Source organism: Leiobunum rupestre, chromosome 1 (assembly GCF_980474605.1).
Source record: "Leiobunum rupestre chromosome 1, qqLeiRupe1.1.hap1, whole genome shotgun sequence".
Lineage (NCBI taxonomy): Eukaryota > Metazoa > Arthropoda > Arachnida > Opiliones > Sclerosomatidae > Leiobunum > Leiobunum rupestre.
In genome coordinates, this window is record NC_143384.1 from 85,367,297 (window position 1) to 85,391,604 (window position 24,308).

Sequence of the window (24,308 nt, forward strand, 5' to 3'; positions counted from 1 at the left end):
AAACATGTGTTTCTATGTCAATTAAAAAAGGGTACATATTAATTTTGGCGGGAAAATTGTTAGGGGTGAAGTTTGTACCTGTTTACTAGGCGAACTCTCTTTAACCGTTAGGAAGCGTCTTAGGGATCATTGACCTCTTTTAGTGGTTGTTATACGAACTCTTACAATTTTGGGCGGGAAAAATCTTACGCATGTGTTTTGGCCGCAGTTTTAGGTGACGGTTACGAAAGCGCTTGGAAAGGGTTAGCGTCTCGTGAAACAATCAACAAGTGGTGTCTTGGTTGAACTCTGAAGAACGAATTGAGAGTTAAATATAAAAGGTATAATAGAAGGTTATATCATAATGTTTAATAAGCTTTGTTTTTGCCGCTATCTTTAATAATAATAATAATAATAATAATAATAATCAGCTAGGCTAATACCCAAGGCACCACCTTAAGCCTAAGTCAGCAAGCGACTTTTAAAGCCTTTAATTCAGGTGGCCGGGTTACAATGCGTAGAAGGGTGGTGGAAAGCCCTTTAAGCCACGCGGGCCAACAGCAAAATGATTCATATTGACGTTAATGACTTCTTAAAATTATATAACGGGGTTAAGTTTGTAAAGTGGTGTGGATAGGGTGAATTTTAATTATTTGTTAAGCGTGGCCATCCTGAATTATATTTTTAATAAGGAAACTAAAATTTGTGAATTGTAAGTGGATTAATGAACGGAGTATTCAATGTTTTTTTTGAGCATATTTATTCGGGGTAATTTTTCAGTGGCCAACTTTATAACGGATATTAGTTATTTCAAGTTTTTGAGCGGGAAATATTGTTTAGAGTAGTTCATAGTCGCTCGATGACTTAGGCCTAAGGTGGTGCCTTGGGTATTAGCCTAGCTGATTATTATACGTTAATGACTTCTTAACAGTACACATTTGTACGGAGTAAAGTTTGTATCGTGTTACAACCTGTCAAGCATGGTCATCTTTATAGTGGAAGTGTCCCACCAGCGGTGTATCAATGGGTTCAAGATAACAAGTTGTCCCTATATGGTTCGTTAATGATTAAAAGATTAAAGCCGAGTCACGTGACACGCGCCATCTACCTCGCTTTTTACCGTTATTGTTTTGAGGTTTCATTGAAAGGGGTCTTCCATAAAGATTGCTTTACTGGCGAATTTAAATTGGTATTTAATAGCGTCAGGCTTCATGGAGTAATGGGCGGGAATAATTTACTAACAGGTGTTTTAATTTTTAAAAAGCGACTCGCAACAATAGGGTGCTTTAACGTTTCTTCACAATAAAGGCGCGCAACGCCTGCTCCGTAGCCCGTACAGTTGACACCTGCCACGGAGAATGTGATCAGTCAGGTGAGCCCTCAGTGTTGTGTAGCGCCATCTTCGGATTAGTCGGAGTAAACATCTTCCTCAATAAAAATCTTTGTCTATGTAGAGACAAGGCGCTTCTCGCTAGAACTTTTAATTTACGAGGGTCTGTATGTGAAAATGCAACCAACGGCTTAGCCCAAATAATCTTAATTACATTTATTGGACTAAATACAAGAATTGCCCCTGCAAAACATTTTGCATTTAAATTTGAAACCTCAAGTTTTATTTCCACATTTGAGATACGCGTTGTATCTTACACATAATCGTGTTTTCATAATTATTTTTATTGTTGCCCGATTACCCCAATTCATCATCACTTCATCAGTTCACTTTATAGTTTCAGGCTTTCAGCAGTGCGTCGCGGCCTGAAAGGGTTTTTAACGGGCTGTCTTGGTAAGGCCCATTTTTATGGTTTGGAGTTAGTAGTAAATTCCAGTACATAGGCTAACACCTCCTTTAAATATTTCCACCCACCAAAGCAATTCCTGAATGAGTTACCTGTAAATACCACTCAAATTTAATAAAATGTCGTTCAATTTACGAACACTATCTGAAAAAAGTTTATAAATGGAAAATACATCTTTAAAGATATCTACGCAATAAGTATATTCAAGGCAATTGCTAACAGTACAAGCTACTTTAACTGCTTGGGTTAAGTTTTAAAAAAATGCTTCCTCAACCTCTCTCTGAAATTAAAACATGACATTAAAATGAACAACGTCATTCTTTACAAGTTTTCAACTTCGAGAGGGAACTCGATCTTGATAGGTGTGTCTGCGTTCCTTGGGACACCGTCGTTATTGTCCCCAACTGGGCGTTATTCCAACTCTTCTCTCGTTACGAATGTCGCAATGGGAACTTGGTCGATGAAGCCATAAAAAGGCTCTTGTTTGACGCAACTGACAAATATCCTTTCTCTCTCGACGGGCTGAAGTGTCTGCGTCAGGTACGGCAACTTCCGCTTTCACGGCCTGGGCGCAGTGGGGCTTTTCAGTGAGGGATTTAATCTGTTCCGTCGTTAAACGTCGCAGTTGCACCAAACAATACCTACCACCGGTTTGACAACGATAGAGATGAAAATCATGAGGCTGTGATAGGCACTCTGGTTCTGTGTGGTGAATGTTCGAAGCACCAATTTGGATTCCAAGTGGACCATGAATTCGACGGTGCACTTGGAAGGATAAATAATAATTTTTTTTCTCAAAAACAAAACATATTACCCTCGCAGTTTTTTGACTACAACTAAAGCGCGTATAGGGAATGCGGAAAAAAATAAAATTTTGAAAATTAAAAATGAGCTATTTTCAGGGTCAAAGGTCAACTATTTAAAACTTGATTTATTGTATTTTATATTATATATAGCATGACCCTAAGTGCTTATTTACATTGCGCTCTTCAATTCCTTTAAAATGAGCCCTCTTTCAAATTTTTGGGTTAAGTAGAAGCTGAGATAAAAAATGGTTAATGGTAGGGTTCAATGTCATTTTCAAAAATGTGACTACACTGTATCTCAGCAACCGCTAAACCAATCTTCCTGAAACTTTCAGAATCGACTTATACGGCCAAAATAACCCTAAATACAAGTTTGGCGATGGTCGGGTGAACAAGTGGGAAAATCTGTCCTGGAATGACCCAGTAGGTTTCGAGACTGCAAGTGTTTAGTTAAATCTTACTATAGCGCCGTGCATATTTTATAAGTTATCGTTTAGTATCGTTTAAAATCAATTATGTCTCAACGCTGGGTGCTAAAAAAAAGGCCTACCGAAATACAGGGCCTACCTGGCCTACCTTTAGTCAAGATGAGTGCAACTTAAGGCAATTTGTTATGATAGTTTCTAGTGCATTTTTACGCGATGTTTTTACAGTTCAGCCTTATTCAATTTAAATTTAATGTATTATTACTTACGTTTTAGTTAATAAACGTAATATTTGGAATATTTAAAAGACATATAAGCAATATTAAACGATTATTTTCCTTTTTTAAGCTGATTTACGATATTTAAGAAAGGGCCTACTAAAGGGTTAATCGATTGATTTAAAATTTTAGACGGATGTACTACATTGTAAGAAGTGCCATAACATTGGGTTTCTCTTTAAAACTATCCAGCCAATGGTTATTTAGTTTTCGAGTGTATTCAAAATGTTATCGGTTCAATCGTTATTTGTTTTTTTATTATTTTAAAAGTTTGGGATCGAAGTTCCCACTTCGATGTTTTAGTGATTGAAGTTGGCTGCACTTAATTATATTTAAAATTATTACTTATCTTCAAAGAAATCATTCAAGTCCAGTAATATTCCGAGAACCAGGACCTGCAAGCTACTATTTATATAGTGCTTGTTGAAATAATGTGAACTATTCACTTAAACGGTACGCGAAAAGTGTTTCCTTTTAACTCGTTAGCTTTTTTTGACATATTAAGGGTTAGCAAAAACACGACAGTCTATTTACATGTGAAAAGTTTCCATTATTCAACATAAACAGTAACATGCAAGTGCTGGCTTTCGGATAAATTACTTAAAGTGGTTTTATTGAAGTGCCTATTGTTAAGGTGTTTTCCTACGGGCAAAAGTCATTATAAATTCACACTTTATTCGAGGCTTTCCTATGTATATTCAACGTATATATTTTTTTTTAAATTATATTTTCTAACAATCATTAAACGTAAATTGTGGACTAGACTAAGATAACCAAAAACTAAATTCGTGTTTGCTATATATAACACCATTCGCTAATATTATTTAAAAATTAAATTGTTTAAAAAAACGCAAAGTTGACTAGAGTCAGCCTTAAAACAGCTGTTACTGTTACGCTAACCGGACGCTTAAACCACGGCCAACTTAGATCCACTGCTACTCGCACTAGAAGGCCCCCCAGCTTTATTTTCTTCCAATGTTAATGACCGTATGAGGAAAAGCCGATTTACGCGGGAAAATTCCGCTTGGCACGCTAGGAACCGGGACATCCGTTCTAATGTTATCCTACGGGGAAACATTTTCGAAACAGTCCCACTTTTAGGAACCTTTTCCGTTATCTTTGCAATTTTTTTCAACGCTGAGATTTTAATATGATTTGAAGTAAGGTTTAAGCTTTATTTTAAGCCTATGTTTGTAATTTTCCGATCTTTGGTTCACGTACAATCTTCTTTTAACATCTATCAAAATTTTAAAGCGAGGAATTAACTCCGTATCGAAACTAAGCCTCGGGTCATCTTGCGCGGCGCGAGATTTAAAAATGTAAAACTAAGAACACAAAATAAAATATCTGATAATACAACTAGGGTTCTACTTTTTACTTTAGTTAATATGTTATTACTTAAATTTTTACGTTTTATTATTATTAAACTGTTCAAAACATTTAAAATGGTTAAAGTTTACTATGTAACAATTTGGAAGTCGATGAACAGGAAAAACGTCGCTGGGTTATTGTTCCACGAATTTCCTAGTGATCCTATTTTATGCAATGAATGGTTTAAAGCCATTGCCAGAAAATATTTTAAACCGAATGTTCATCCAGACAGCCTCACACCAATCTTAGGAATACCTGAAATAGAAAAGGTATTCTTCCCCGAAGAAGAGTATGAATCTTCAGAAGTCATACCTGATAACATCCTGTCATTGTTGGATCAACCCAATAAGTTACCCGAAAATCGCCCGGTTTCTATTAAACAAGCAACAGTGGCATATCTTGGAGGTATGATTCTCCGTTACTGTGAAAAAGATGCAGTTTTTGAAATGTGCAGTTTCTATCGAATCAGTACTCCATCATCGGACTCATGTGGTAATCTAAAGTATCCAAGCGGAGAATTGGTTGAAATACTGGAAACTATTGAAAATTTGGTGGAAGCCGCATTACCATACTTACCAACATCGGGGATCCTACTTAAGGTCAAGTCTCTGATACAACCTAAGCTAATAGAGTGTCTTGTATTAATTTGTGATTGTAACAATCAACAACACACTGAGAAATTGGATAAAACCATTATGAATCGCTTAGTTACTCCTCTTCTGGACAATTTGATGCGCAATATTTCTCAAAAATTTGAAAAAGTTAAACACCTACAATACAAACCAGTTAGTCGAAAAGTTTTGAAACTTTAAATTTTATGTTAAACACTTTTATATTTAACGTGAAATTTGTTACAAGAAATTAGATTCAATATATAAAACTATGAAATTTAAGTTAAGACAAGTTATTAAAATATAATACACAGTTTGAAACACTTACTAGTGGAATTTATGTTTAGTTTTCAATCAAGCGCGCAAGATGATGCGCCAAGGCTTATTTTCGATACGGAGTCAATTCCTCGCCTTAAAATTTTGTGTCGATTTTAAAAGAAGATTGTGAGCGAACTAAATATCATAAAATTACAAACATAGGCTTAAAATAAAGCTTAGACCTTACTTCGAATCATATTAAAGTCTCAGCGTTGACAAAAATGGCAAAGATAACGGAAAAGGTTCCTAAAAGTGGGACTCTTTTAAAAAAAAATTCCCGTAGGATAACATTACAAGGGTTGTCCCGGTTCCTAGCGTGCCAAGCGGAATTTTCCCGCGTAAATCGGCTTTTCCTCATACGGTCGTTAACATGGGAGGAAAATGAAGCTGGGGGGCCTTCTAGTGCGAGTAGCAGTGGATCTAAGTTGGCCGTGCTTAAACACACTAGAGTGACGGGGTTTAAAGCAAGTGTCGGCTCTAGTATAATTGCGTTCTTTATCGACATTTGTCGCCACCGTGCAAATTTAAACAAGTTGATTAGGCACATTATCCAGCATAATTTACCCATATGGCGCGGCCAAAAAGCATGCTTTTAGCTCATTGGCTAATCTTAATAACGTATCAGAAGGATTATTTGTAATAACGTGCTCATTTAACCTCGCTTGGATTGGCCTTTCGGCAAACACGTAATTGTCGACTTGAAAATAAACGATAAAACGTTTTTGAAAGGCGATACTAGGTGGAAGCACCTTCCCAGCGATCTGAGCAACCATAGCCATCTTTGATACATAGACCCAATCAAAAATAACGTAGGCAATGATAGAGCCAACACTTGCTTTAAGTTTCCGTTTCTTTCTGCATAAATCAATGTCTTCATAACAACAATCATACTACAGTATTTGGAAAAACATTATTTTGGTGTAGTAGGTTACACGACTACACAATTACACATTTTTTGTATATGAATATAGTACACGCGGAACCATATAAAAATTTCCACTATGATTAGCGAGATATCAAGGGCAGGGTTGCCACAAAATTTTCAGATTCAAATTCCCTGACTATTCCCTGTTTTCCCTGACCATTTTAACAGATTTTCCCTGACTTATTAAGGCCAAAATTTTTCTTTTATATTTTACTTTGATCAGAAGTTAATAAATTTAGATGAACTTATATTTCAGTAAAAAGGTTATTGCAATGTTGAAAAAATTAGCCAAACATTCAAGGAAATAAATGATAATCGTGGAATTTGTCATAGATCTAGAGTTAAATTACCTTCAAAAAGTGCCAAGATAAAATTGAATTCCCTGACTTTTCCCGGAATTTTTAGGCCCATTTTTAAATTCCCTGACTTTTCCCTGATTTCCCTGTTTTCCCTGACCTGTGGCAACCCTGAAGGGGTACGGGGAGCGGCGCCCCCGATAAGGAAAATACACAATTTTATTTAAAAATCAGCTTCCAATTGGAATAAAGTAGGGTTGTTAATTTTCCGGAAAAATAAAATACGGAAAATTTTCAAGAAATTAATATTTGAAACATAAGTTACTTTTTAAGGGTTTTTAATGTTTTTAACTTTTGATCGATATAAAATGTCTAATATCAGTAAACATACTACACAACATTAGTGTTACATTGTTTATCAGTTTAAACTTGTCGAGAGGTTTAGTTTTACTTTCAGATTCGATAAAATGAGGCGAAAATGCCGCTTTAATTAAATTTGCAAACCAGATATTACACTAATCATGGAATGAAACCTTTTTCTTTAATTTTCGGGAAAATACGGAAAATTTACCGGAAAATAGGCCTCGGTCATTTTCCGGAAATTTTCCCGAGCGGGAAATTTTCCAACTTTCAACATTAGAATAAAGTATTGTCCATACAATTTACATTTTGGTATATCGTAATATAGATTGTAATATTATGGGGGCAGAAGTAAACAAATTAGTAAAGTATTTAGCCGCCCGATGAAAAGTAAAATATACTATTAATTACTTTGCTTATATTGTATTACGTTTAAGGGGAGCGGCATATTCAATCTGTACGCCCGTTAATGGAAAACGTTCCGATGCGCCTTTCTTTTGGGTAATGTTTCCGTAATTTTATTTAAATTTAAAGGCCCATAGCTTAATTCTGTTTTGTCGGGTACTCTACTTCACCGAAAATATATATATATATATATATATATATATATATATATATATATATATATATATATATATATATATATATATATATATAAATAACGTAGGTTTTTGTCAAAGATAATCTAGACTACGTACCCTAGATTGGAAATGCGGCGAGATTCCTACGGGCTCCCGTCTAATCTCGCGATTCCCTAGTTGCGGGAGGGCAATGTCATAGCGAGGGGGTAAAAAGGCTGAAAAATTCAGTTCGGTTCAGTTTTAAATCTCGTAAAAATCGGGACTGGAGGACGAGGCCCGAGGTTTCGACCAAGTTTCAGCGTAAATTTTCTTTATTTTACTGATTGGAATTTTATTTTACCAAGGTGTAAACTAAATATGGGATAATCTTGCTAATTCAAGAGTTGTAAGAACTATCGCAAATCATCTTTAATCATAAGTTGGGTTAAATTGAAATTGTAGCGAAGTTTATTAATAACGTTGGTGCCTTCAATTGTAAATATATACAAGTAGGCCTAATGGAATCCTTCATTTGTCATCATTTTTTATTGGATTTGCCTTAATTAGAGATAAGAAATTATCCAATTAATTATTTTTATTCATAACCGCAAATTATCCAAAAAATATAAGAAAAAATCGATTATTTTTGTATGTTAAATCGTTGTTTATTCGTATAAAGTGTTCATAAAAAACAGTTAACCAAAATTTTATGATTAATAGAAATTTTGACGGTTAATTTATTCGTTCCGCCGACCTCTAGCCTTAATTTTTTTCTAAGCAAAGCTGTTTAAAAAGAATAAACATTTAGAAAAACATTTGAAATTAAGCATTTAAAACTTATTTTTACAAAAGGTAAATCAGGAGATTCAATCTCTTCATTGGGCAACGATATTAATTTTGAAGCGTTTTTAAAGATTACCCCTGAAATTATATTTAAAACAAACAATTTATGACTACATCGATGATAATTAAAATTGTAATACTAACCATTCGGCTTTTTAGATTTGGGTTGTTTCTTTTGACAATAAGCGTGATCCATTTTTAGTCCGAGCCCCGAACGAGGACACGAGGTCCATATAATAATAATCAGCTAGGCTAATACCCAAGGCACCACCTTAGGCCTAAGTCATCATGCGACTTTTGAAGCTCTTAATTCAGGTGGCCGGGTTACAATGCGTAGGAGGGTGGTGGCAAGCCCTGCATGCCACGAGATAGAGCCAACAGCTCCCTATATCGAAGCAGACGAACCCGCTGACACTTTTCAGACTAAACTTCCACCCCCACCTCTCCCATTAGGGAATCGCATGAGACAACGCATTTCGCGTACGTTTCTACCCCCTGGCATTGTCTAGATTATCTTTGATGGCATCAACTAAGCTTCCAACGGCGACATTTTGAAGAAGTTTATTTAGAGGCCTAGGTTAGTTTCATACACTTCCTTCTCATTGAACAAAACCAAATGAATATAATAATTTTGCCTACCTTTATTAAAATAAGTTCCAATATTTTGTGTTAGTAGACGTTTTTAAAGAATTAAGAATAATCCAAGCCCAAGCGTCTTAAGCATTTGCTTCTTCAGCAAAATGTATAAGAATCACTTCTCCGATAAGTTAGGAATCGCGACGTACAAAAGAAATGCCAGACGTAAGTAAACGACGAATATTTTCCGACGTTTTCTCTTAGAAATTCGTAGGGTGTATTTGCTTACGAATATTTTCCGACGTTTTCCTTTGGAAATTCGTAAGGTATATTTCTTTGGAAATATTCTTTGTTGTTATTCTTCAGAAATCGCAACCGTATATTTTCCTACAAATATTTTCTGTAGTTTTCCCTCAAAACACACCAAGATATATTTCCTTCACTCTTAAAAAGGTTGGGTCAAATGGTACCCAAAATGGGTAAACTTTTACCCAAAACTATGGTCACTATTGCACCTATTCAAGAAGTTGGGCAAACCTTAAAATACCTAAATTGGGCAAAACGTATAACCCAAATGTGGGTCAATATAAAATTACCCAAAATTTTAGGTAATAAAATATTAACCCAAAAAATTAGTGATATTCAAAATAGCTCAAATTTTAAGGTTAAATTTTTAATTTAACTCAAATATCTTTGTAGTTTATAATACCCAATTAAAAGGGTTGATTGAAATGTGGCCGAATTAAAAGAGCCAAATATATATTTTTGGCCCAAAGAACTGGATTACTCCATCAGAAATTTGATATATATTCAGTTGTGAAGGTACTTATTCCACCATTCCCAATTTCCCACTGTTGCTAACCATTACACACCCTGGGTGCACTTTACGCGAGCGGTGCATTGAATTTTACAGCAATGTTATTCACCTTCTATAGCATGACGGTCGCTATACAGCAGACAGCTTTTAGGCTCGAGCCTCTATTTGAAGCTCTAACGTTAAGAAATATATTAAGAGTTAAAATTTCAGTCAGACATTCGAACCGCAGACCGTTACCCCAAATTGAGGCTAATCAACACTGTGTAGGAACTCCGACTCTACTCGGAAGAAGCTGCCGATATCACTAAACTAATACACATCCAGGGTTCCCTAAATGTCAGCAATCCATTGAGATTTATAGTGAAGTTATATTCACCTATTATTGCATGGCGGTCGCTATACAGCCGATAACAATTATGTTAGGCCTTCCGTTTGAAAATCCAACCTTCAAAATTATATTAAATGTCAAAATTTCTTTCAGAGAATAGGGTGAACCGTCAACTGTTGGAATCTCTGGCTGAATTTTTGACTTTTGATATAGTTCTTAACGTTAGATTTTCAATCGGAAACCCGAGCATAAACGTTGCCTGCTGTATAGCGACCGCCATGCAATAATAGGTGAATATAACTTCACTATAAATCTCAATGGATTGCTGACATTTAGGGAACCCTGGATGTATATTAGTTTAATGATATCAGCAGCTTCTTCCGAGTAGAGTCGGAGTTCCTACACAGTGTTGATTAGCCTCAATTTGTGGTAACGGTCTGCGGTTCGAATGTCTGACTCAAATTTTAACTCTTAATATATTTCTTAACGTTAGAGCTTCAAATAGAGGCTCGAGCCTAAAAGCTGTCTGCTGTATAGCGACCGTCATGCTATAGAAGGTGAATAACATTGCTGTAAAATTCAAAGCACCGCTCGCGTAAAGTGCACCCAGGGTGTGTAATGGTTAGCAACAGTGGGAAATTGGGAATGGTGGAATAAGTACCTTCACAACTGAATATATATCAAATTTCTGATGGAGTAATCCAGTTCTTTGGGCCAAAAATATATATTTGGCTCTTTTAATTCGGCCACTTTTTCAATCAACCCTTTTAATTGGGTATTATAAACTACAAAGATATTTGAGTTAAATTAAAAATTTAACTTTAAAATTTGAGCTATTTTGAATATCACTAATTTTTTGGGTTAATATTTTATTACCTAAAATTTTGGGTAATTTTATATTGACCCACATTTGGGTTATACGTTTTGCCCAATTTAGGTATTTTAAGGTTTGCCCAACTTCTTGAATAGGTGCAATAGTGACCATAGTTTTGGGTAAAAGTTTACCCATTTTGGGTACCATTTGACCCAACCTTTTTAAGAGTGAAGGAAATATATCTTGGTGTGTTTTGAGGGAAAACTACAGAAAATATTTGTAGGAAAATATACGGTTGCGATTTCTGAAGAATAACAACAAAGAATATTTCCAAAGAAATATACCTTACGAATTTCCAAAGGAAAACGTCGGAAAATATTCGTAAGCAAATACAGCCTACGAATTTCTAAGAGAAAACGTCGGAAAATATTCGTAAGAAAATATTCCTTACGAATTTCCAAGGGATAACTTCGGAAAATATTCGTAAGAAAATATACCTTACGAATTTCTAAGGGGTAACTTCGGAAAATATCCGTAAGAAAATATACCCTACGAATTTCCAAGGAAAACGTCGGAAAATATTCGTAAGGAAATATACCCTACGAATTTCCAAGGGAAAACGTCGGAAAATATTCTTAAGAAAATATACCTTACGAATTTCCAAGGGATAACTTCGGAAAATATTCGTAAGAAAATATACCTTAAGAATTTCCAAGGGATAACTTCGGCATCAATGGTAAAATGTCCGTTAAGGATTTACTCCCAACAACACCTTACAATTCCCAAGAATTTTCCGAACAATTCCTTAGAATGTTTTTGTAAGAGAGGGGTGAGCCTATCGGACTAAGGACAAAGACGGGGTCGGGGAATAGATATGATGCGCACTAGCCTTCTAAACCAATTTGGGGACGACTCTGCTACAGTGCCTGGGGGCACCTTCGCGGACGCCAATTGAGAATATAACAAACGTCAGAGAGAACGGCCAGCATTCAAACGCAACGAAAGGTATTTTAAAAGAAACTTAAAGTATAGGAGCAGAGAGAGATAATTATGGCTGAAATAACTTAACGAAAGAGCAATATCTGCCAGGATTTAATATTGGGTCATTACAATGGTCTATTCTACCTATTCGCGGATTTAACACTCTTTATGAAAAGTATGTGTCTGTGGCAGCTGTTATGGTTCCCTTACAAAAAATGTCGTAAGAAATCTTTAAAAAAAACTGGGGAGCCCAAGGGAGTCTCTGGGATTGTCATCAATGGGAAAATATCTCTTAAGAACACTAAAGAAAACTTTTTGGAAGTTTTGGGAAAACCTTTTAAGGAAAAGTTCGGAAAACTTGCCTCACAATTTCTTAAGGAAATTTTTGGGAAGTTTAAATAGCAGAAAGTTAAGGTTTTGTTCGGAAAATATATCTAAAGAACATTTAAGAATATTTAAGGGAAATATTGGGAAATAGTTTTTAGTGAAAACTGTGGAAAATTTACGTTACGAATTCTTGCGAAAAATATCGGAATGATTATAGAGTAGAAAATTGAAACTTTATTGGTAAAACAGTTTTATAAAAATGCATAGGAAAATATTTTTAAGTAATACTTGCACATTTTTATATATAGCTCCAATGTTAATTTAGGTTTGACCCAATTAAAAAGAAAAATGAAATGAGAAAATATTGAACTTTTTAATCCAATGTTAAATTTAATTTCCATCCAATACTAAATTTAATTTCATCAAATGGTCGGTGGAGTTTTTAACAATTCTCAAACATTTATTTATTTTTGTATTTTCAAGACAAAATGGCGTTTTCCCTCTGTCTAATACAATTGGAAATATTATTTGTGGAAGGTCAGTTTCTATCCCTCTAAATTCATTAAAATTATGATTTTTTAGATTTTGAGCTGAGACATAAACTTTCCCATTAGAAGTTGAACATATACACAATAGTTTAAAAAATTACATGTATTATCATTTTCGGTTTGAAAGTAACAGTTCTCTGTTATCTGGCTCCTACATTTCGCAATTAATGTTATTCCATTTATGGTAACTTTTTTGTGCAAAACCGTAGCTAATGGTTGAATTTCCTTCTCCTCTAACTAAAGTAACCATTTTCTTAAAAACGTGATTAAAGAATTCCATTGATATGGTGTGGGATTTATTAGGAAATATTTTACGGGTCTTTTGGAGAGTGATTTTAAGATACTTGGGTTTTCTTAAGGAAATCGTTCTTAAAGGGGCTCCAAAATTCGGTGCCAAAAAAAAAAGAAAATTGAGCATGTTTTTACTTATCCCAAAGCCCTCACTCGGCCTTGGCAGAGGCGGGCAGAGTTAACCGTAAATTTCGCACTTTACTGACTTTACACACATTTTGCCACCAAACTTTGGAGCCCCTTTAAGAAGTGTTTCGAAAAATATTCATAATAAATCTTTCAAAAGTTGTTGGGAAAATACGGCCAAACTTCCGATGTTCCCAAGGAATCTTAAGAATTTCCCAAAACTATTCGTTAAAAACATTCTTAAGAAATCTTACGAAATTTGTTGGGAAAATACGGCCAAACTTCCGAATTTTTCCCAAGGGAACTTCTTAAGAATTTCCCAAAAATATTCTGCCAAATCAATCGTACTTCCCTATCTATTTGGGAAATATTAAACCAAAGAATACTTATGATAAATATTGAGTGGACTATCAACGTTTTACCGAATATCATTAACAACTACAAGAAATGCAAATGGTAATTATGCTTCTTCGTAAGAGTTACGTTCAGGCACTGCTTACAGATGACTTAAGACTTAGCTAAATAAGCTAATTTACATTAATCTTCACACATATTCCAACTCTGCGCTTAGAAATGGACATTTTAACTTACCTTAAAACTAACTGTTGAAAATTACTTTGAAGATAATTTGCCTTTCATATTATTACCAATTAGACAACTACGACATTAAAACGACCGACTCCGTCGTCAGTGCGCGCAACGATGAGAAATAAGATGATTGCCGATCAAACATTCTCTTACGACTTATCTAATCTGTTGAGAGGCTCCCTCGCTTTATAAAGGTAAACTTGCACTAAACAATATCATAGCTATACGTACAGATAAATAAAACAAAAAGAATATAAAATAGAGATAAGTATTCATCTCTTTATATAAATCAAGAAAAGTAACGCTATCTAAGGTTTATTTTGGATTTTCGTCTTCTATAGATGATGTGCTATTATAAAACACAGAGTGCCCCTAACAAGGAGAGTACCCGAGGTGTTTATTTCCGATTTGTTCCCAGTCGGGCGTAATGTAGACGTATATGAGATATGAAATTTCCCAAGAGAAGACGTTGGACTACCCATTCGATTTTCCTTGGCAACCGTAAATGTTTTTAATTTAATTTTTATAATTATATTTATAAAATAAAAAAATGTTATTAAAATATTAAAAACTTAAATCACATTATAACTTTCTATTATTTTGACATGAATAAACCCATTTGTACAACACGTGAAGCTATTTGCAATCCGATTGACGAAATTCTTATCCCTCTCCTCAACAGGAGTCGATTTTTATCACTTCCGTTAACGAGGAGGGAGAGGCTCAAAAGACGCGCTTTGAGTCCTATTGTGAGAAGCTCGCACTCTCTAATATTCGAACGAAAGTTCGATAACGAAGAAGGGTTGATTTCGAGAGGTAACCTACAGCGCTCTGAGACAAGTTTCATCTTGGAGTACGCGACTACTACGAGGTGATACCCGAAACTCTCAATTTCTTTTCGAAATTCTCCTCGTAAAGAGTTCCAAAATTTAACCCTACAGCGCTCTGACCCAAGTTTCCGCCAGAAGTACGTTTTTGCGACTATAACGTGGCATGAAGGGCTTGCCTCCACCCTCAGACGCATTGTAAGCCGGCAACCTGAATTAATGGCTTTAAAAGTCACTTGATGACTTAGACAAAAGATGCTGCCTTCAGTATTAGTCTAGCCTAATCTAGCTGATTTCCACCTTCCCAAATTTTTCTTCCGAGAGGTAGTTCACCCTACAGCCGTTTTGTTGACCCCCGAATCGAATTGCGGCCACCGTGAGTTAACTGAGTCCTAAGTTCTCAAACCCAAAGTTCGCTTCAGCATCTTTACGAGCACTGCGAGGTAACCCTGTATTACCGTCATGTACTTTAACCCCCCCTCCCTTGTGGCAACAAAATAAAAAATATATAATCTTAGTATTAGCATAAGTAACGCGCGACTTACCGTTTTGGACACGCGAGGGGCTTTGGCTTTGTTTTGAAGCCCGCGTGCAAATCACGCGTGATGAAAAGCTCATTAATTGCCATATACTTATTATTTTTACGTTACTTATGGTATTAGTTAATTATTTTATAAAAATAAAAGTATAAGTTCGGAAAATATTTTTCCCCTCTGACAGAACTATAGTAACACCAATACGAACGTACACACTGGCAAAATTTACCACTTTTACCGTATGCTTTAATTTCCCGGGTTTCCGAGGCTCTTAGCCTCAACCAATCAGGGCTCGTAACGCGGTCACGTGACATTGTTGCTACAACTGTATTTCAAGAAGGCGTCTATCAATAATGATAAATTGTATCGTCGTCGACTTTTATATCAAAATAGTTTAATTTATATAATTAAATATATAATATAATTAAAGGCTAATATATTGAAAAGAAAAATTGACTTAAGGCGAATAATATGCGTGAGAGAAGTATTTGAAGACAGAAAAGAAGACGGTGACTTCTTCAATTTAATTCCAAAGTTGAGACAGTGTTTTGACATTAGAGGCGATAGGCGGTATGTTGAATCATGGCCCATGGTTGAATATTGCAGATTGACCCCTGGTCAATATGGCTACATTCTAAATTTAATTGAAGATTAATTAATGTTCAAGACACAAATATGAGGGAATCTATTAAACCAGCTCAAAGGCTCTACGTTGCTTTAAGGTGATTCTTTAAATATTACTTGTAATTTTATATTTGACTTATGATGTGTTTTTATTTAATCCCATGATTAAATCTGCACTCTTGGTTGATTAAATCTGATTTAATTTTATGTCTGTAGCTTTGGCTGTATTAAATTTAATCGGATTAAATTTAATATCTGTAGCTTTGGCTGTATTAAATTTAATCCGATTAAATTTTTAATCTTGATTACTTCTGCACTCTGCGAAGGAGTGAACTGCCCCTCGGGTTTTATGAATACCAGGTATCTCGCAGCTGGTGATTGTTACCGCTCTCATTCTCTCTCATTTCGGATGGGAAAATCCACAGTATGCAACATAATTCCTGATGTTTGTGAAATAATATGGAATGTTTTAAAGCCTCTTTATCTACCACCTTTGAATAAAGACTCCATGGAGGCTACCGCGTTGGAATTCGAACGGCAGTGGAATTTTCCAAACTGTGTCGGGGCCCTCGATGTCAAACACATAAATTTAGTTGAACCAAAAAATTCAGGCTTGTTATATTTTAATTATAAAGGAGCACATTCAATTGTTTTGCTAGCTATCAGTGATGGAGGAGTGTTAGCCGCATCAACCCTTGGTGAAATCTAGGAGCAACAAACACAAGGAGAACGCAGCTAGCCTTTAAACACGCCAACGAAGAGTTGTGTAAGAATTTCATTGGAGCCTTTACACTGAACGTTTTACGGGCGGGGGGGAGGAAAGACAATTTCCGAATTTTCCCCTTCCGACGGCAGCAGGCGCTGAAGCGTCTAGCCAATGAAAAATGTACACAAGAAATTCCACGACTTTTGACGGGCTGCGATTTCCTTGTGTGGGGGTGTTGTGTTTGTTGCTCCTAGGTGAAATTGTGGTTAATCCAAGCTTTTTTCCTGGACTAAAGCAACCAAATAACTTTGATAAACAGTTACACCATTGTATCGTGGCTGATGCTGCATTTCCCCTAAAGAATAATTTAATGCATCCTTATGGTCGATCTAATTTAACTGATGATCAACTAATATTCAATTATCGCTTGTCTCGTGCCCGAAGGTTTATTGAGCTGAGCGAGCGAAGCGAGCGTAGCTCTCTTAGCAGCGAGTTCAATGGGAAAGTTTTGTCCGTCTGTCCGTCCGTCCGTCCGTTAGTAAGTTTCAAAGGAGGGGGGGGGGGCGCACGATAAAGAGGCATGGTATGAGCCACGGGTTGCGAGAGAGAGAAAGCGAGAGGGTATGGGGGTGCTAGGCGGGGATAGGAACGGTCGTCCGTTAGTAAGTTTCAAAGGAGGGGGGCGGAAGAGAAAGAGGAATGGTATGAGCCACGGGTTGCGAGAGGGTAGAGGGGGGGGGCGCTCGGCGGGGATAGGAGCGAGTTGTACGGGAACGTTTTGTAGAGAAGTGGAGGGGGATGGGGCTCTGTTAATTCGCAGAAATTTCGCAATATCTCGAAAACAGTAATTGATGAGTGGAATCCCTTCGAGGGTTTTTTTAATTGAGAGATAGGGAAACTGGCAATGGTACTATAGGCAAAGTCATTGACATTATCTATATTTCAACCGATACTCGCGAGTATTTAAACGAGTTGCCACTTTGTGTGCTTGTTAATTTTCCAACATACTCAGGTCCGTCGTTATACAACAATCTGATACCGATCCCACCACTCACCGTTTCGTTTAAAAAGGGGGCGGCCACTTCTACTCATAACCAATTCCCACTGCAACTTGCTTACGCAATCAGCATTCATCGTTCCCAGGGCTTAACACTTGAGCAAGCAGTTGTTGATCTCGGACCCAATGAATTTGCTCTCGGCATGGCAAACGTTGCCGTTTCGCGCGTAAAAACATTGGACGGCATAATTTTCGAACCCGAATTTAACGTAGAACGACTTTTGACAGTCAATATTAATCCGGGCTAGCTTAAAAAAAAAGAACTGGAGAGGCTGAAACTACTATGATATGTATGTCATAAAAATAAAAGTTATTAATTTAATTTCTTTAAATGTGTGTTCAATATTTGAATTATTTATATTGTAGCTAGCTCGTTCCGCTCAGGTTTTTGTCAAAAATACCCGTTGGGGTTTTGTGACGCCCTAGTTTAAAATGCTTTTGGGATTATGAGTGCTCGTTTTAGAATTTTACTGGACGCTATTTCTTTTTATCCGGATCACGCCCAATCAATTGTGAAAGCAATCATTTGTCTTCCCAATTGCCGGTGCAATCAGAGATGACTTTTGTAGTTATTTCAATGGAGTAGGGAGCGTACCTTGGCAACATTCTAAATGCCTAAATAAATATAATGGAATTTGAATATTTAAATTATTTAAATTTATTTAAAGTATAGAGGTTATATGATTTTTTTTTAAATGACATGTGAATAACATTAAATGTGAAAGTTTTGTTTATAATACAAATTCTTCAGTCTCTTTTAATTCTTCTATGATGGTTAAGATTCTAATTTTAGCTTGTTTAGATCTCTTTGACAACAACTTAAAATCAACCCTGAGGCTCAAGAGAAAGATTGTGTTGCAATCCTGTTCATTGACATTGTTAGGAGAAGACTCGTTAATTTTTTGTTGTTGTCTTTCATTATTTCCAAAAGCTGTTCACTAACTGGATCAATGGGCTTCTTTCTTTTCCTTGTGATTTCTGGAACTAAAACCACTTTATCTACAATTGATGTATTTTGGTTTGAAGGGCGAGGAATGTTAGTGAAAAACTGACGGGCGTCAGTGACTACTAAAATAAATTAAGATAGGAGGCTCACTAACGAGGGGTCCGCCTCTCCAAGGAATCATGTACAGGCCCTGATTCCCCTATTCCGAATCAAAGGAATCTGGGCGGGAATCTTAAGTTTTTCCGGAATCAAAGAATCATTTTCGGATCTGGAATCATAACCGAATCATGAAATCTTAGAGGGTATCAAATTTGAATCATTGAATCATTTCAGGAATCTGGAATCATACCAGATTCATAGCTCTGGAATCATACCAGATTTATAGCTCTGGAATCATACCAGATTCATAGCTCTGGAATCATACCAGATTCATAGCTCTGGAATCATACCAGATTCATAGCTCTGGAATCATACCAGATTCATAGCTCTGGAATCATACCAGATTCATAGCTCTGAATCATACCAGATTCATAGCTCTGGAATCATACCAGATTCATAGCTCTGGAATCATACCAGATTCATAGCTCTGGAATCATAACAGATTCCTAGCTCTGGAATCATAACAGATTCCTAGCTCTGGAATCATACCAGATTCATAGCTCTGGAATCATACCAGATTCATAGCTCTGGAATCATACCAGATTCATAGCTCTGGAATCATACCAGATTCATAGCTCTGGAATCATACCAGATTCATAGGTCGCGAATCATACCAGATTCATTGCTCTGGAATCTTTCCAGATTCATAGCTCTGGAATCATACCAGATTCATAGCTCTGGAATCATACCAGATTCATAGCTCTGGAATCATACCAGATAAAACCATGATAAAAATAAATGTAATATTTGTTTGGGTGGGAAGATTATAAACACCTTACGTAGATGTTTATTTTGTTTTTAAAGTCTACATTTTTTACGTATGAAAATTTAAAGGTCAAATCTTGTTTTGGCGCAGTCAGCAGATAAGATGGTTAGTTTTTTGTATTTTATTTCCCTTTTTTCAGTCGTATATTTTTATCGAGTTGTATTACACTTCTGTTGGTCTGGTTTTTAAGTGGGTCGTCATTACTTCGTAATATATTTTAAACGTTTTATCGACTGATTAAGATGTTTAATGCAGTTCCTCAATTGGGTTCGTTTGTTTTTATTTATAAAGAGCCCTAACTATTCCGTCTACGGTCAATTATTGATATACGAGCTACCGTTTAGTCAAGTGGCTTTCTGTGCTTTGTGAATGGTAAGTTTTTCGCTTCTTGTTAAAAAAAATTATTGGTGAGGATATTTGGACATCTAAGATTCCTAATGCAGTTATTAATTTCCTGGGTGTGCGAGTCATTATATGATATTGGAAATTGGACGGTATTGGTCTTTTCCATGCGGTATGTGTCACAACGTCAGCTGGAAGTCTACGGGTCGTCCATTACCAGATGTCGAATATTGCTATTCTACGGTATCTTCATCAAGGGCGAGTGTTGAAATAAAATGAGCGTTAAAGATGCGGCAAGTATTTCGTAAGCGATAAAAATACAAACACCCTCTGTAGATATTTCGTTAATTAAAATTTGCTTCGTATTATATTTAACTGATAAACTTGTTCTGTAATTTTGATTCAATTCAATAGTGCATTGCTTAAGTACGTCTAACTCGCTGGTGTAACTAATTAATTTATATTTATACTTATATTATACAATCTTGTTAACTTAAAAGAGGTATTGACTAGAAGAATATAAAATCTTAAGACGCTTTTTCATTTCAGTTTGACATTTTACAAACTAATTTTTAAATGGTTCCTAGTTGTCAAGCAATAGGCCTTTCAATAAAGTACCCTGGCCATCTTGTTGTAATGTAGCTACTACGTCACACGAGTCTCGTGTCTCCGTAAAGTTATAAATAACTTGCAGGCGCTTTCGTTCTAGGCCAATTTCAGCTCGCGAATCTATATATTTTTTCTCTGCACTTAGGAAGAGAGATATCTTTTGTTTAATTGGTTTTACCAGTTTGCTATCGCTGAAACCAATTGCAGTACAGTTATTTCATATTTGGTAAGTGTATCCATTTTATAAACTCCATAAATCTTTGTTAAAAAAACTACTTTTAAAGAAACCGTGAAAACATCTTATAAGCCTGAAAGCCATTTAAGCCTCGGTTTACTTTTCTAGATGATCTTAAATAAAGGTTTTTAAACATGGTTGGTTGGCATTGCTGTGTGCCAGGATGCAAGACTACTAGTCTAAGAAACCCAGGAGCCACATTTAGTCCGTTTCCGAAAGTTGAAATACAACGTAATGAATGGATTCGTATCATCACATCAAATACAACTGAAATTTCTCTCTATTCGCAAAGACGACCATCGTCTACACCAACACCAAGAAAACCTTTAGGACAAAAATATCAAACTGTTTGTGGCTTCCACTTTAGGCAAGATGGCAAAAAAACATTTTTTGATAGGTTTCCGGCATACTTTGGAAACCCAATGGATGGCGCAGCTCTGCACATAGCTCACGAAGTAGAGATTTCTTCCAACTCTCCCAATGAAGAACTATTTCCTCTGTCAGAAGAAGAAACATATATTACAGTTGAAGCTAAAAATGGTGAGTTAAGAATTAGTACAGGTTTTAAGTATATTTTTATGGTGCGTATTTAAAAAAATTTCTCTATTACAGATCACAATTATTGCCTTGAAAGTGAAGATAGCAAAACGTTGGTGAATATTATCAGAACTCATAGGAATGAAATTTTATTCCTTCGTGAACAACTAGAGGTCATTTGGAAAACACAAAACTTGAATAGGGAGTTACGAAGAGAAAATCAAAAGCTGAAACAGGACTTGTTAAAAGCGCAAGACTCCGTTACTTAATTAAACCACTTGAAATTGAAAATTGCAACACTAACTAAAGAACTTGATATTGTGAAGTTGGAAAATTTATGCAACAAAAGTAAAGTTAAGGTTTTAGAGAAACAACTAAAAGAAGTTAATAGGTTTTCTTTAAAAAAAGTCTCGGGATCACCTACTATGATAAAGTTTTACACCGGATGTGAAAACATTGACAATTTTAATGATTTATACCAGTATATTGAACCTGATTTAAATAATTTAAAATTATATAATGGAGCGAAAGGCTACAAAAGAAAATGGAGTAGAACTTCTAGTAGTAGTTTTGGACGTCCTATGCGGCTATCATTTAAGGATCAGCTGTTTATGGTACTGTGCCGCTTAAAAGTAGGCCTGTTAGAAGAAGATTTAGCTTACAGAATCCAAGTCTCGGTACAAAGTATTTGCAATTTATGTTTCACGTGGTTCGATTTGCTAGAGAAACGATTGACGTGTCTAACAATATGGCCGTCTCGTGCTATTGTTGACAAATACATGCCGGAATAGTTCCGAACCAAATTTCCAAATACTAGGATTGTGATCGACGCTTCAGAATTATTTATTCAAAAGCCAAATGATTTTAATAGGTTGATTAGTTTTGTTTCTGATCTAGTTCCAGGAAGAATGTCAGATAGGGAACTTACAGAGAAGTGTGGTATATTGGACTTGTTAAAACCAACTGATGGGATTTTAGCAGACCGTGGCTTCCTAATTGAAGAGTTAACAAAAGAAAGAGGCCTCACTCTCAACATGCCACCATTTATAGGAAATAAAGCTCAGCTGTCATATGAAGACGAAAGGAAGACCCGAGAAATAGCTAGTGTTCGTATACATGTTGAAAGAGTAATTAGATCTCTTAAAACTTACCATCTATTGAGTAACATATTTCCAAACTCGATGCACACTCAGTTAAATAAAGTATCGAAAATATATGCCTTCTTAGTTAACTTTTGTAACGAACCTTTACTAGATGTTAAGAAAGAAAACTGAAAATTACTTATTAAATATTTTTTTATTAAAAACGAGAGTAAATGAGATCATTTTGATACATTTTTGTACTGACTTTTTAAAAAATTTAAATATCACTATCTTTTAGTAAATAAGGCAGACCATCGCCATCATAGAAAGACAATAGTTTAGGAACCATTTCCATATAAAAAAAACTTTATCAAAGTTTATCCTATCACAGAATGGATTAGGGTCCCCGCAATCCACCAAAAGATCACACCATGTTATGCCAGTTATCCCAAGTTGGCCTTGGATTTGGTAGAAGAAATGGTGCTTCCGATCCAAATGTATTTCTCCATTCTCATCTTTTTTAAGGAATTTGCTGGTTGGTTCTTTCGCCCGAACCGCTTCCTCGATACTGATCCCCTTTTCTTTACATTTGGCTAATGTTTTAATTTCCAATAGGCCAAAACCAACGTTCTCTTCAAATACCAATCGATCCGGAGAGGCACCCAACATTGGAAGAGACGGATTAATACATAGTCCAACTGAAAATGTAGTTGCATTTGGACGCATGACTTTGTACTTAGAGGTTGCGAGACTCTCATTTCTTAAACCTGCATTTATTATTTATTTTTTGATAAATGTAGTTTACAAAAGTCTCATTAACTTCTTTACGCCTTTTACATATTTTGCCAATGTTTGATGCGGTCAGCCTTGCATTCCTTTCTGTTTTCCACAATGAACAATTAGATTGTTGTCTCGTTGCCTCTTCAAGGTTAATGGCTGCTTCTAAACAAAGTTTAACATTGTCCGGCATCTTCGACAAAACCCTTGTTAAAAGTGGAATTAGATTTTCATCCAAATCTAGCAATCCAATAGGTAAAGGAATCTGAGTGACTAAATTTGTAACGGGTGTATTTAGACCAACGTTTATAGTTGAAATTTCCTTCTCTTGACTAGATAAGATTTTAAATGATGGGGCATAGTTATTTTCTTTTTGTATTTCACAAAGCATCAACCTCCGTTTACCAGCTTTCAATATTTCAACGGTGTTTTTAATCCGGCTCTCCATTGCCTTCAAATCGTTCGGGGTTCCATATTCGTCTAAAGAGTTGTAATTTAGATGTTTTTGTTGCCTTAAGGAAGTATTTCTACTATTTTTATCAGGCTCATGTTTAATAAATTCTAAATCTGAAAAACTCGTCATGTGCAAGTTGCCTTTAGCAGTGGGAGCACTCCATCCTCTCGCTTTCTCCGTGCAGCCTGGTCATCAGGTATATAACTTTTCCCTTCACGCTTGCAATCTAGTATGTACCATAGTACAGCCCCAACGTGCTTACATGCACCACCCTCTCCAGCTTTGCAACCACACCAGGCATTCTCAACCAATCCCGTTGAATTATTTAGTTTGATTGCAACATTGTATTTACTATGAAGAGTAAACGATCCTTCTACTTTGCATTTGATATAAACAACTTGATTTGATCCACTACTTAATAAAACCTCAGACACCTTTGATGCCTTAAACATGCGGTATCCCAAAGTGAAATATTTTTTGGCACCAAAGTTCAGATGATGTTTCGTTATTGCACTTTCTTTGAAATTATTTGATATCACATTTAACTGTTTAGTCCAATTTCCTTTTGGCAGTAAAATCTTCTTGTTCGTTGCTAATTTTGGCTTCATAATAGGAACCTTAACGAAAATAATTTTGTTAGGTTTGTTTTACATATAGAAAATAGAAATATACATACTTTTGTTAAAA

General features: G+C 35.7%; 1 protein-coding gene and 1 long non-coding RNA gene across 2 annotated transcripts; one reads left to right on the plus strand and one right to left on the minus strand.

The window, feature by feature from the left end:
- Positions 1-1,880: 1,880 nt before the first annotated feature.
- LOC149968639 (uncharacterized) lies at positions 1,881-14,064 on the minus strand. The gene is made up of 2 exons (XR_016480570.1): positions 13,968-14,064; positions 1,881-2,540 (listed from the first exon to the last, which is right to left on the minus strand). It is a non-coding gene; the product is annotated as an uncharacterized LOC149968639 (long non-coding RNA).
- Positions 14,065-20,905: 6,841 nt separating this feature from the next.
- Positions 20,906-21,577, plus strand: LOC149968640 (uncharacterized). The gene is made up of 2 exons (XM_090168267.1): positions 20,906-21,311; positions 21,384-21,577. The coding sequence occupies exons 1-2, from the start codon at positions 20,906-20,908 to the stop codon at positions 21,575-21,577; spliced, it is 600 nt and encodes a 199-aa protein (XP_090024393.1).
- The last annotated feature ends 2,731 nt before the right edge of the window (positions 21,578-24,308 follow it).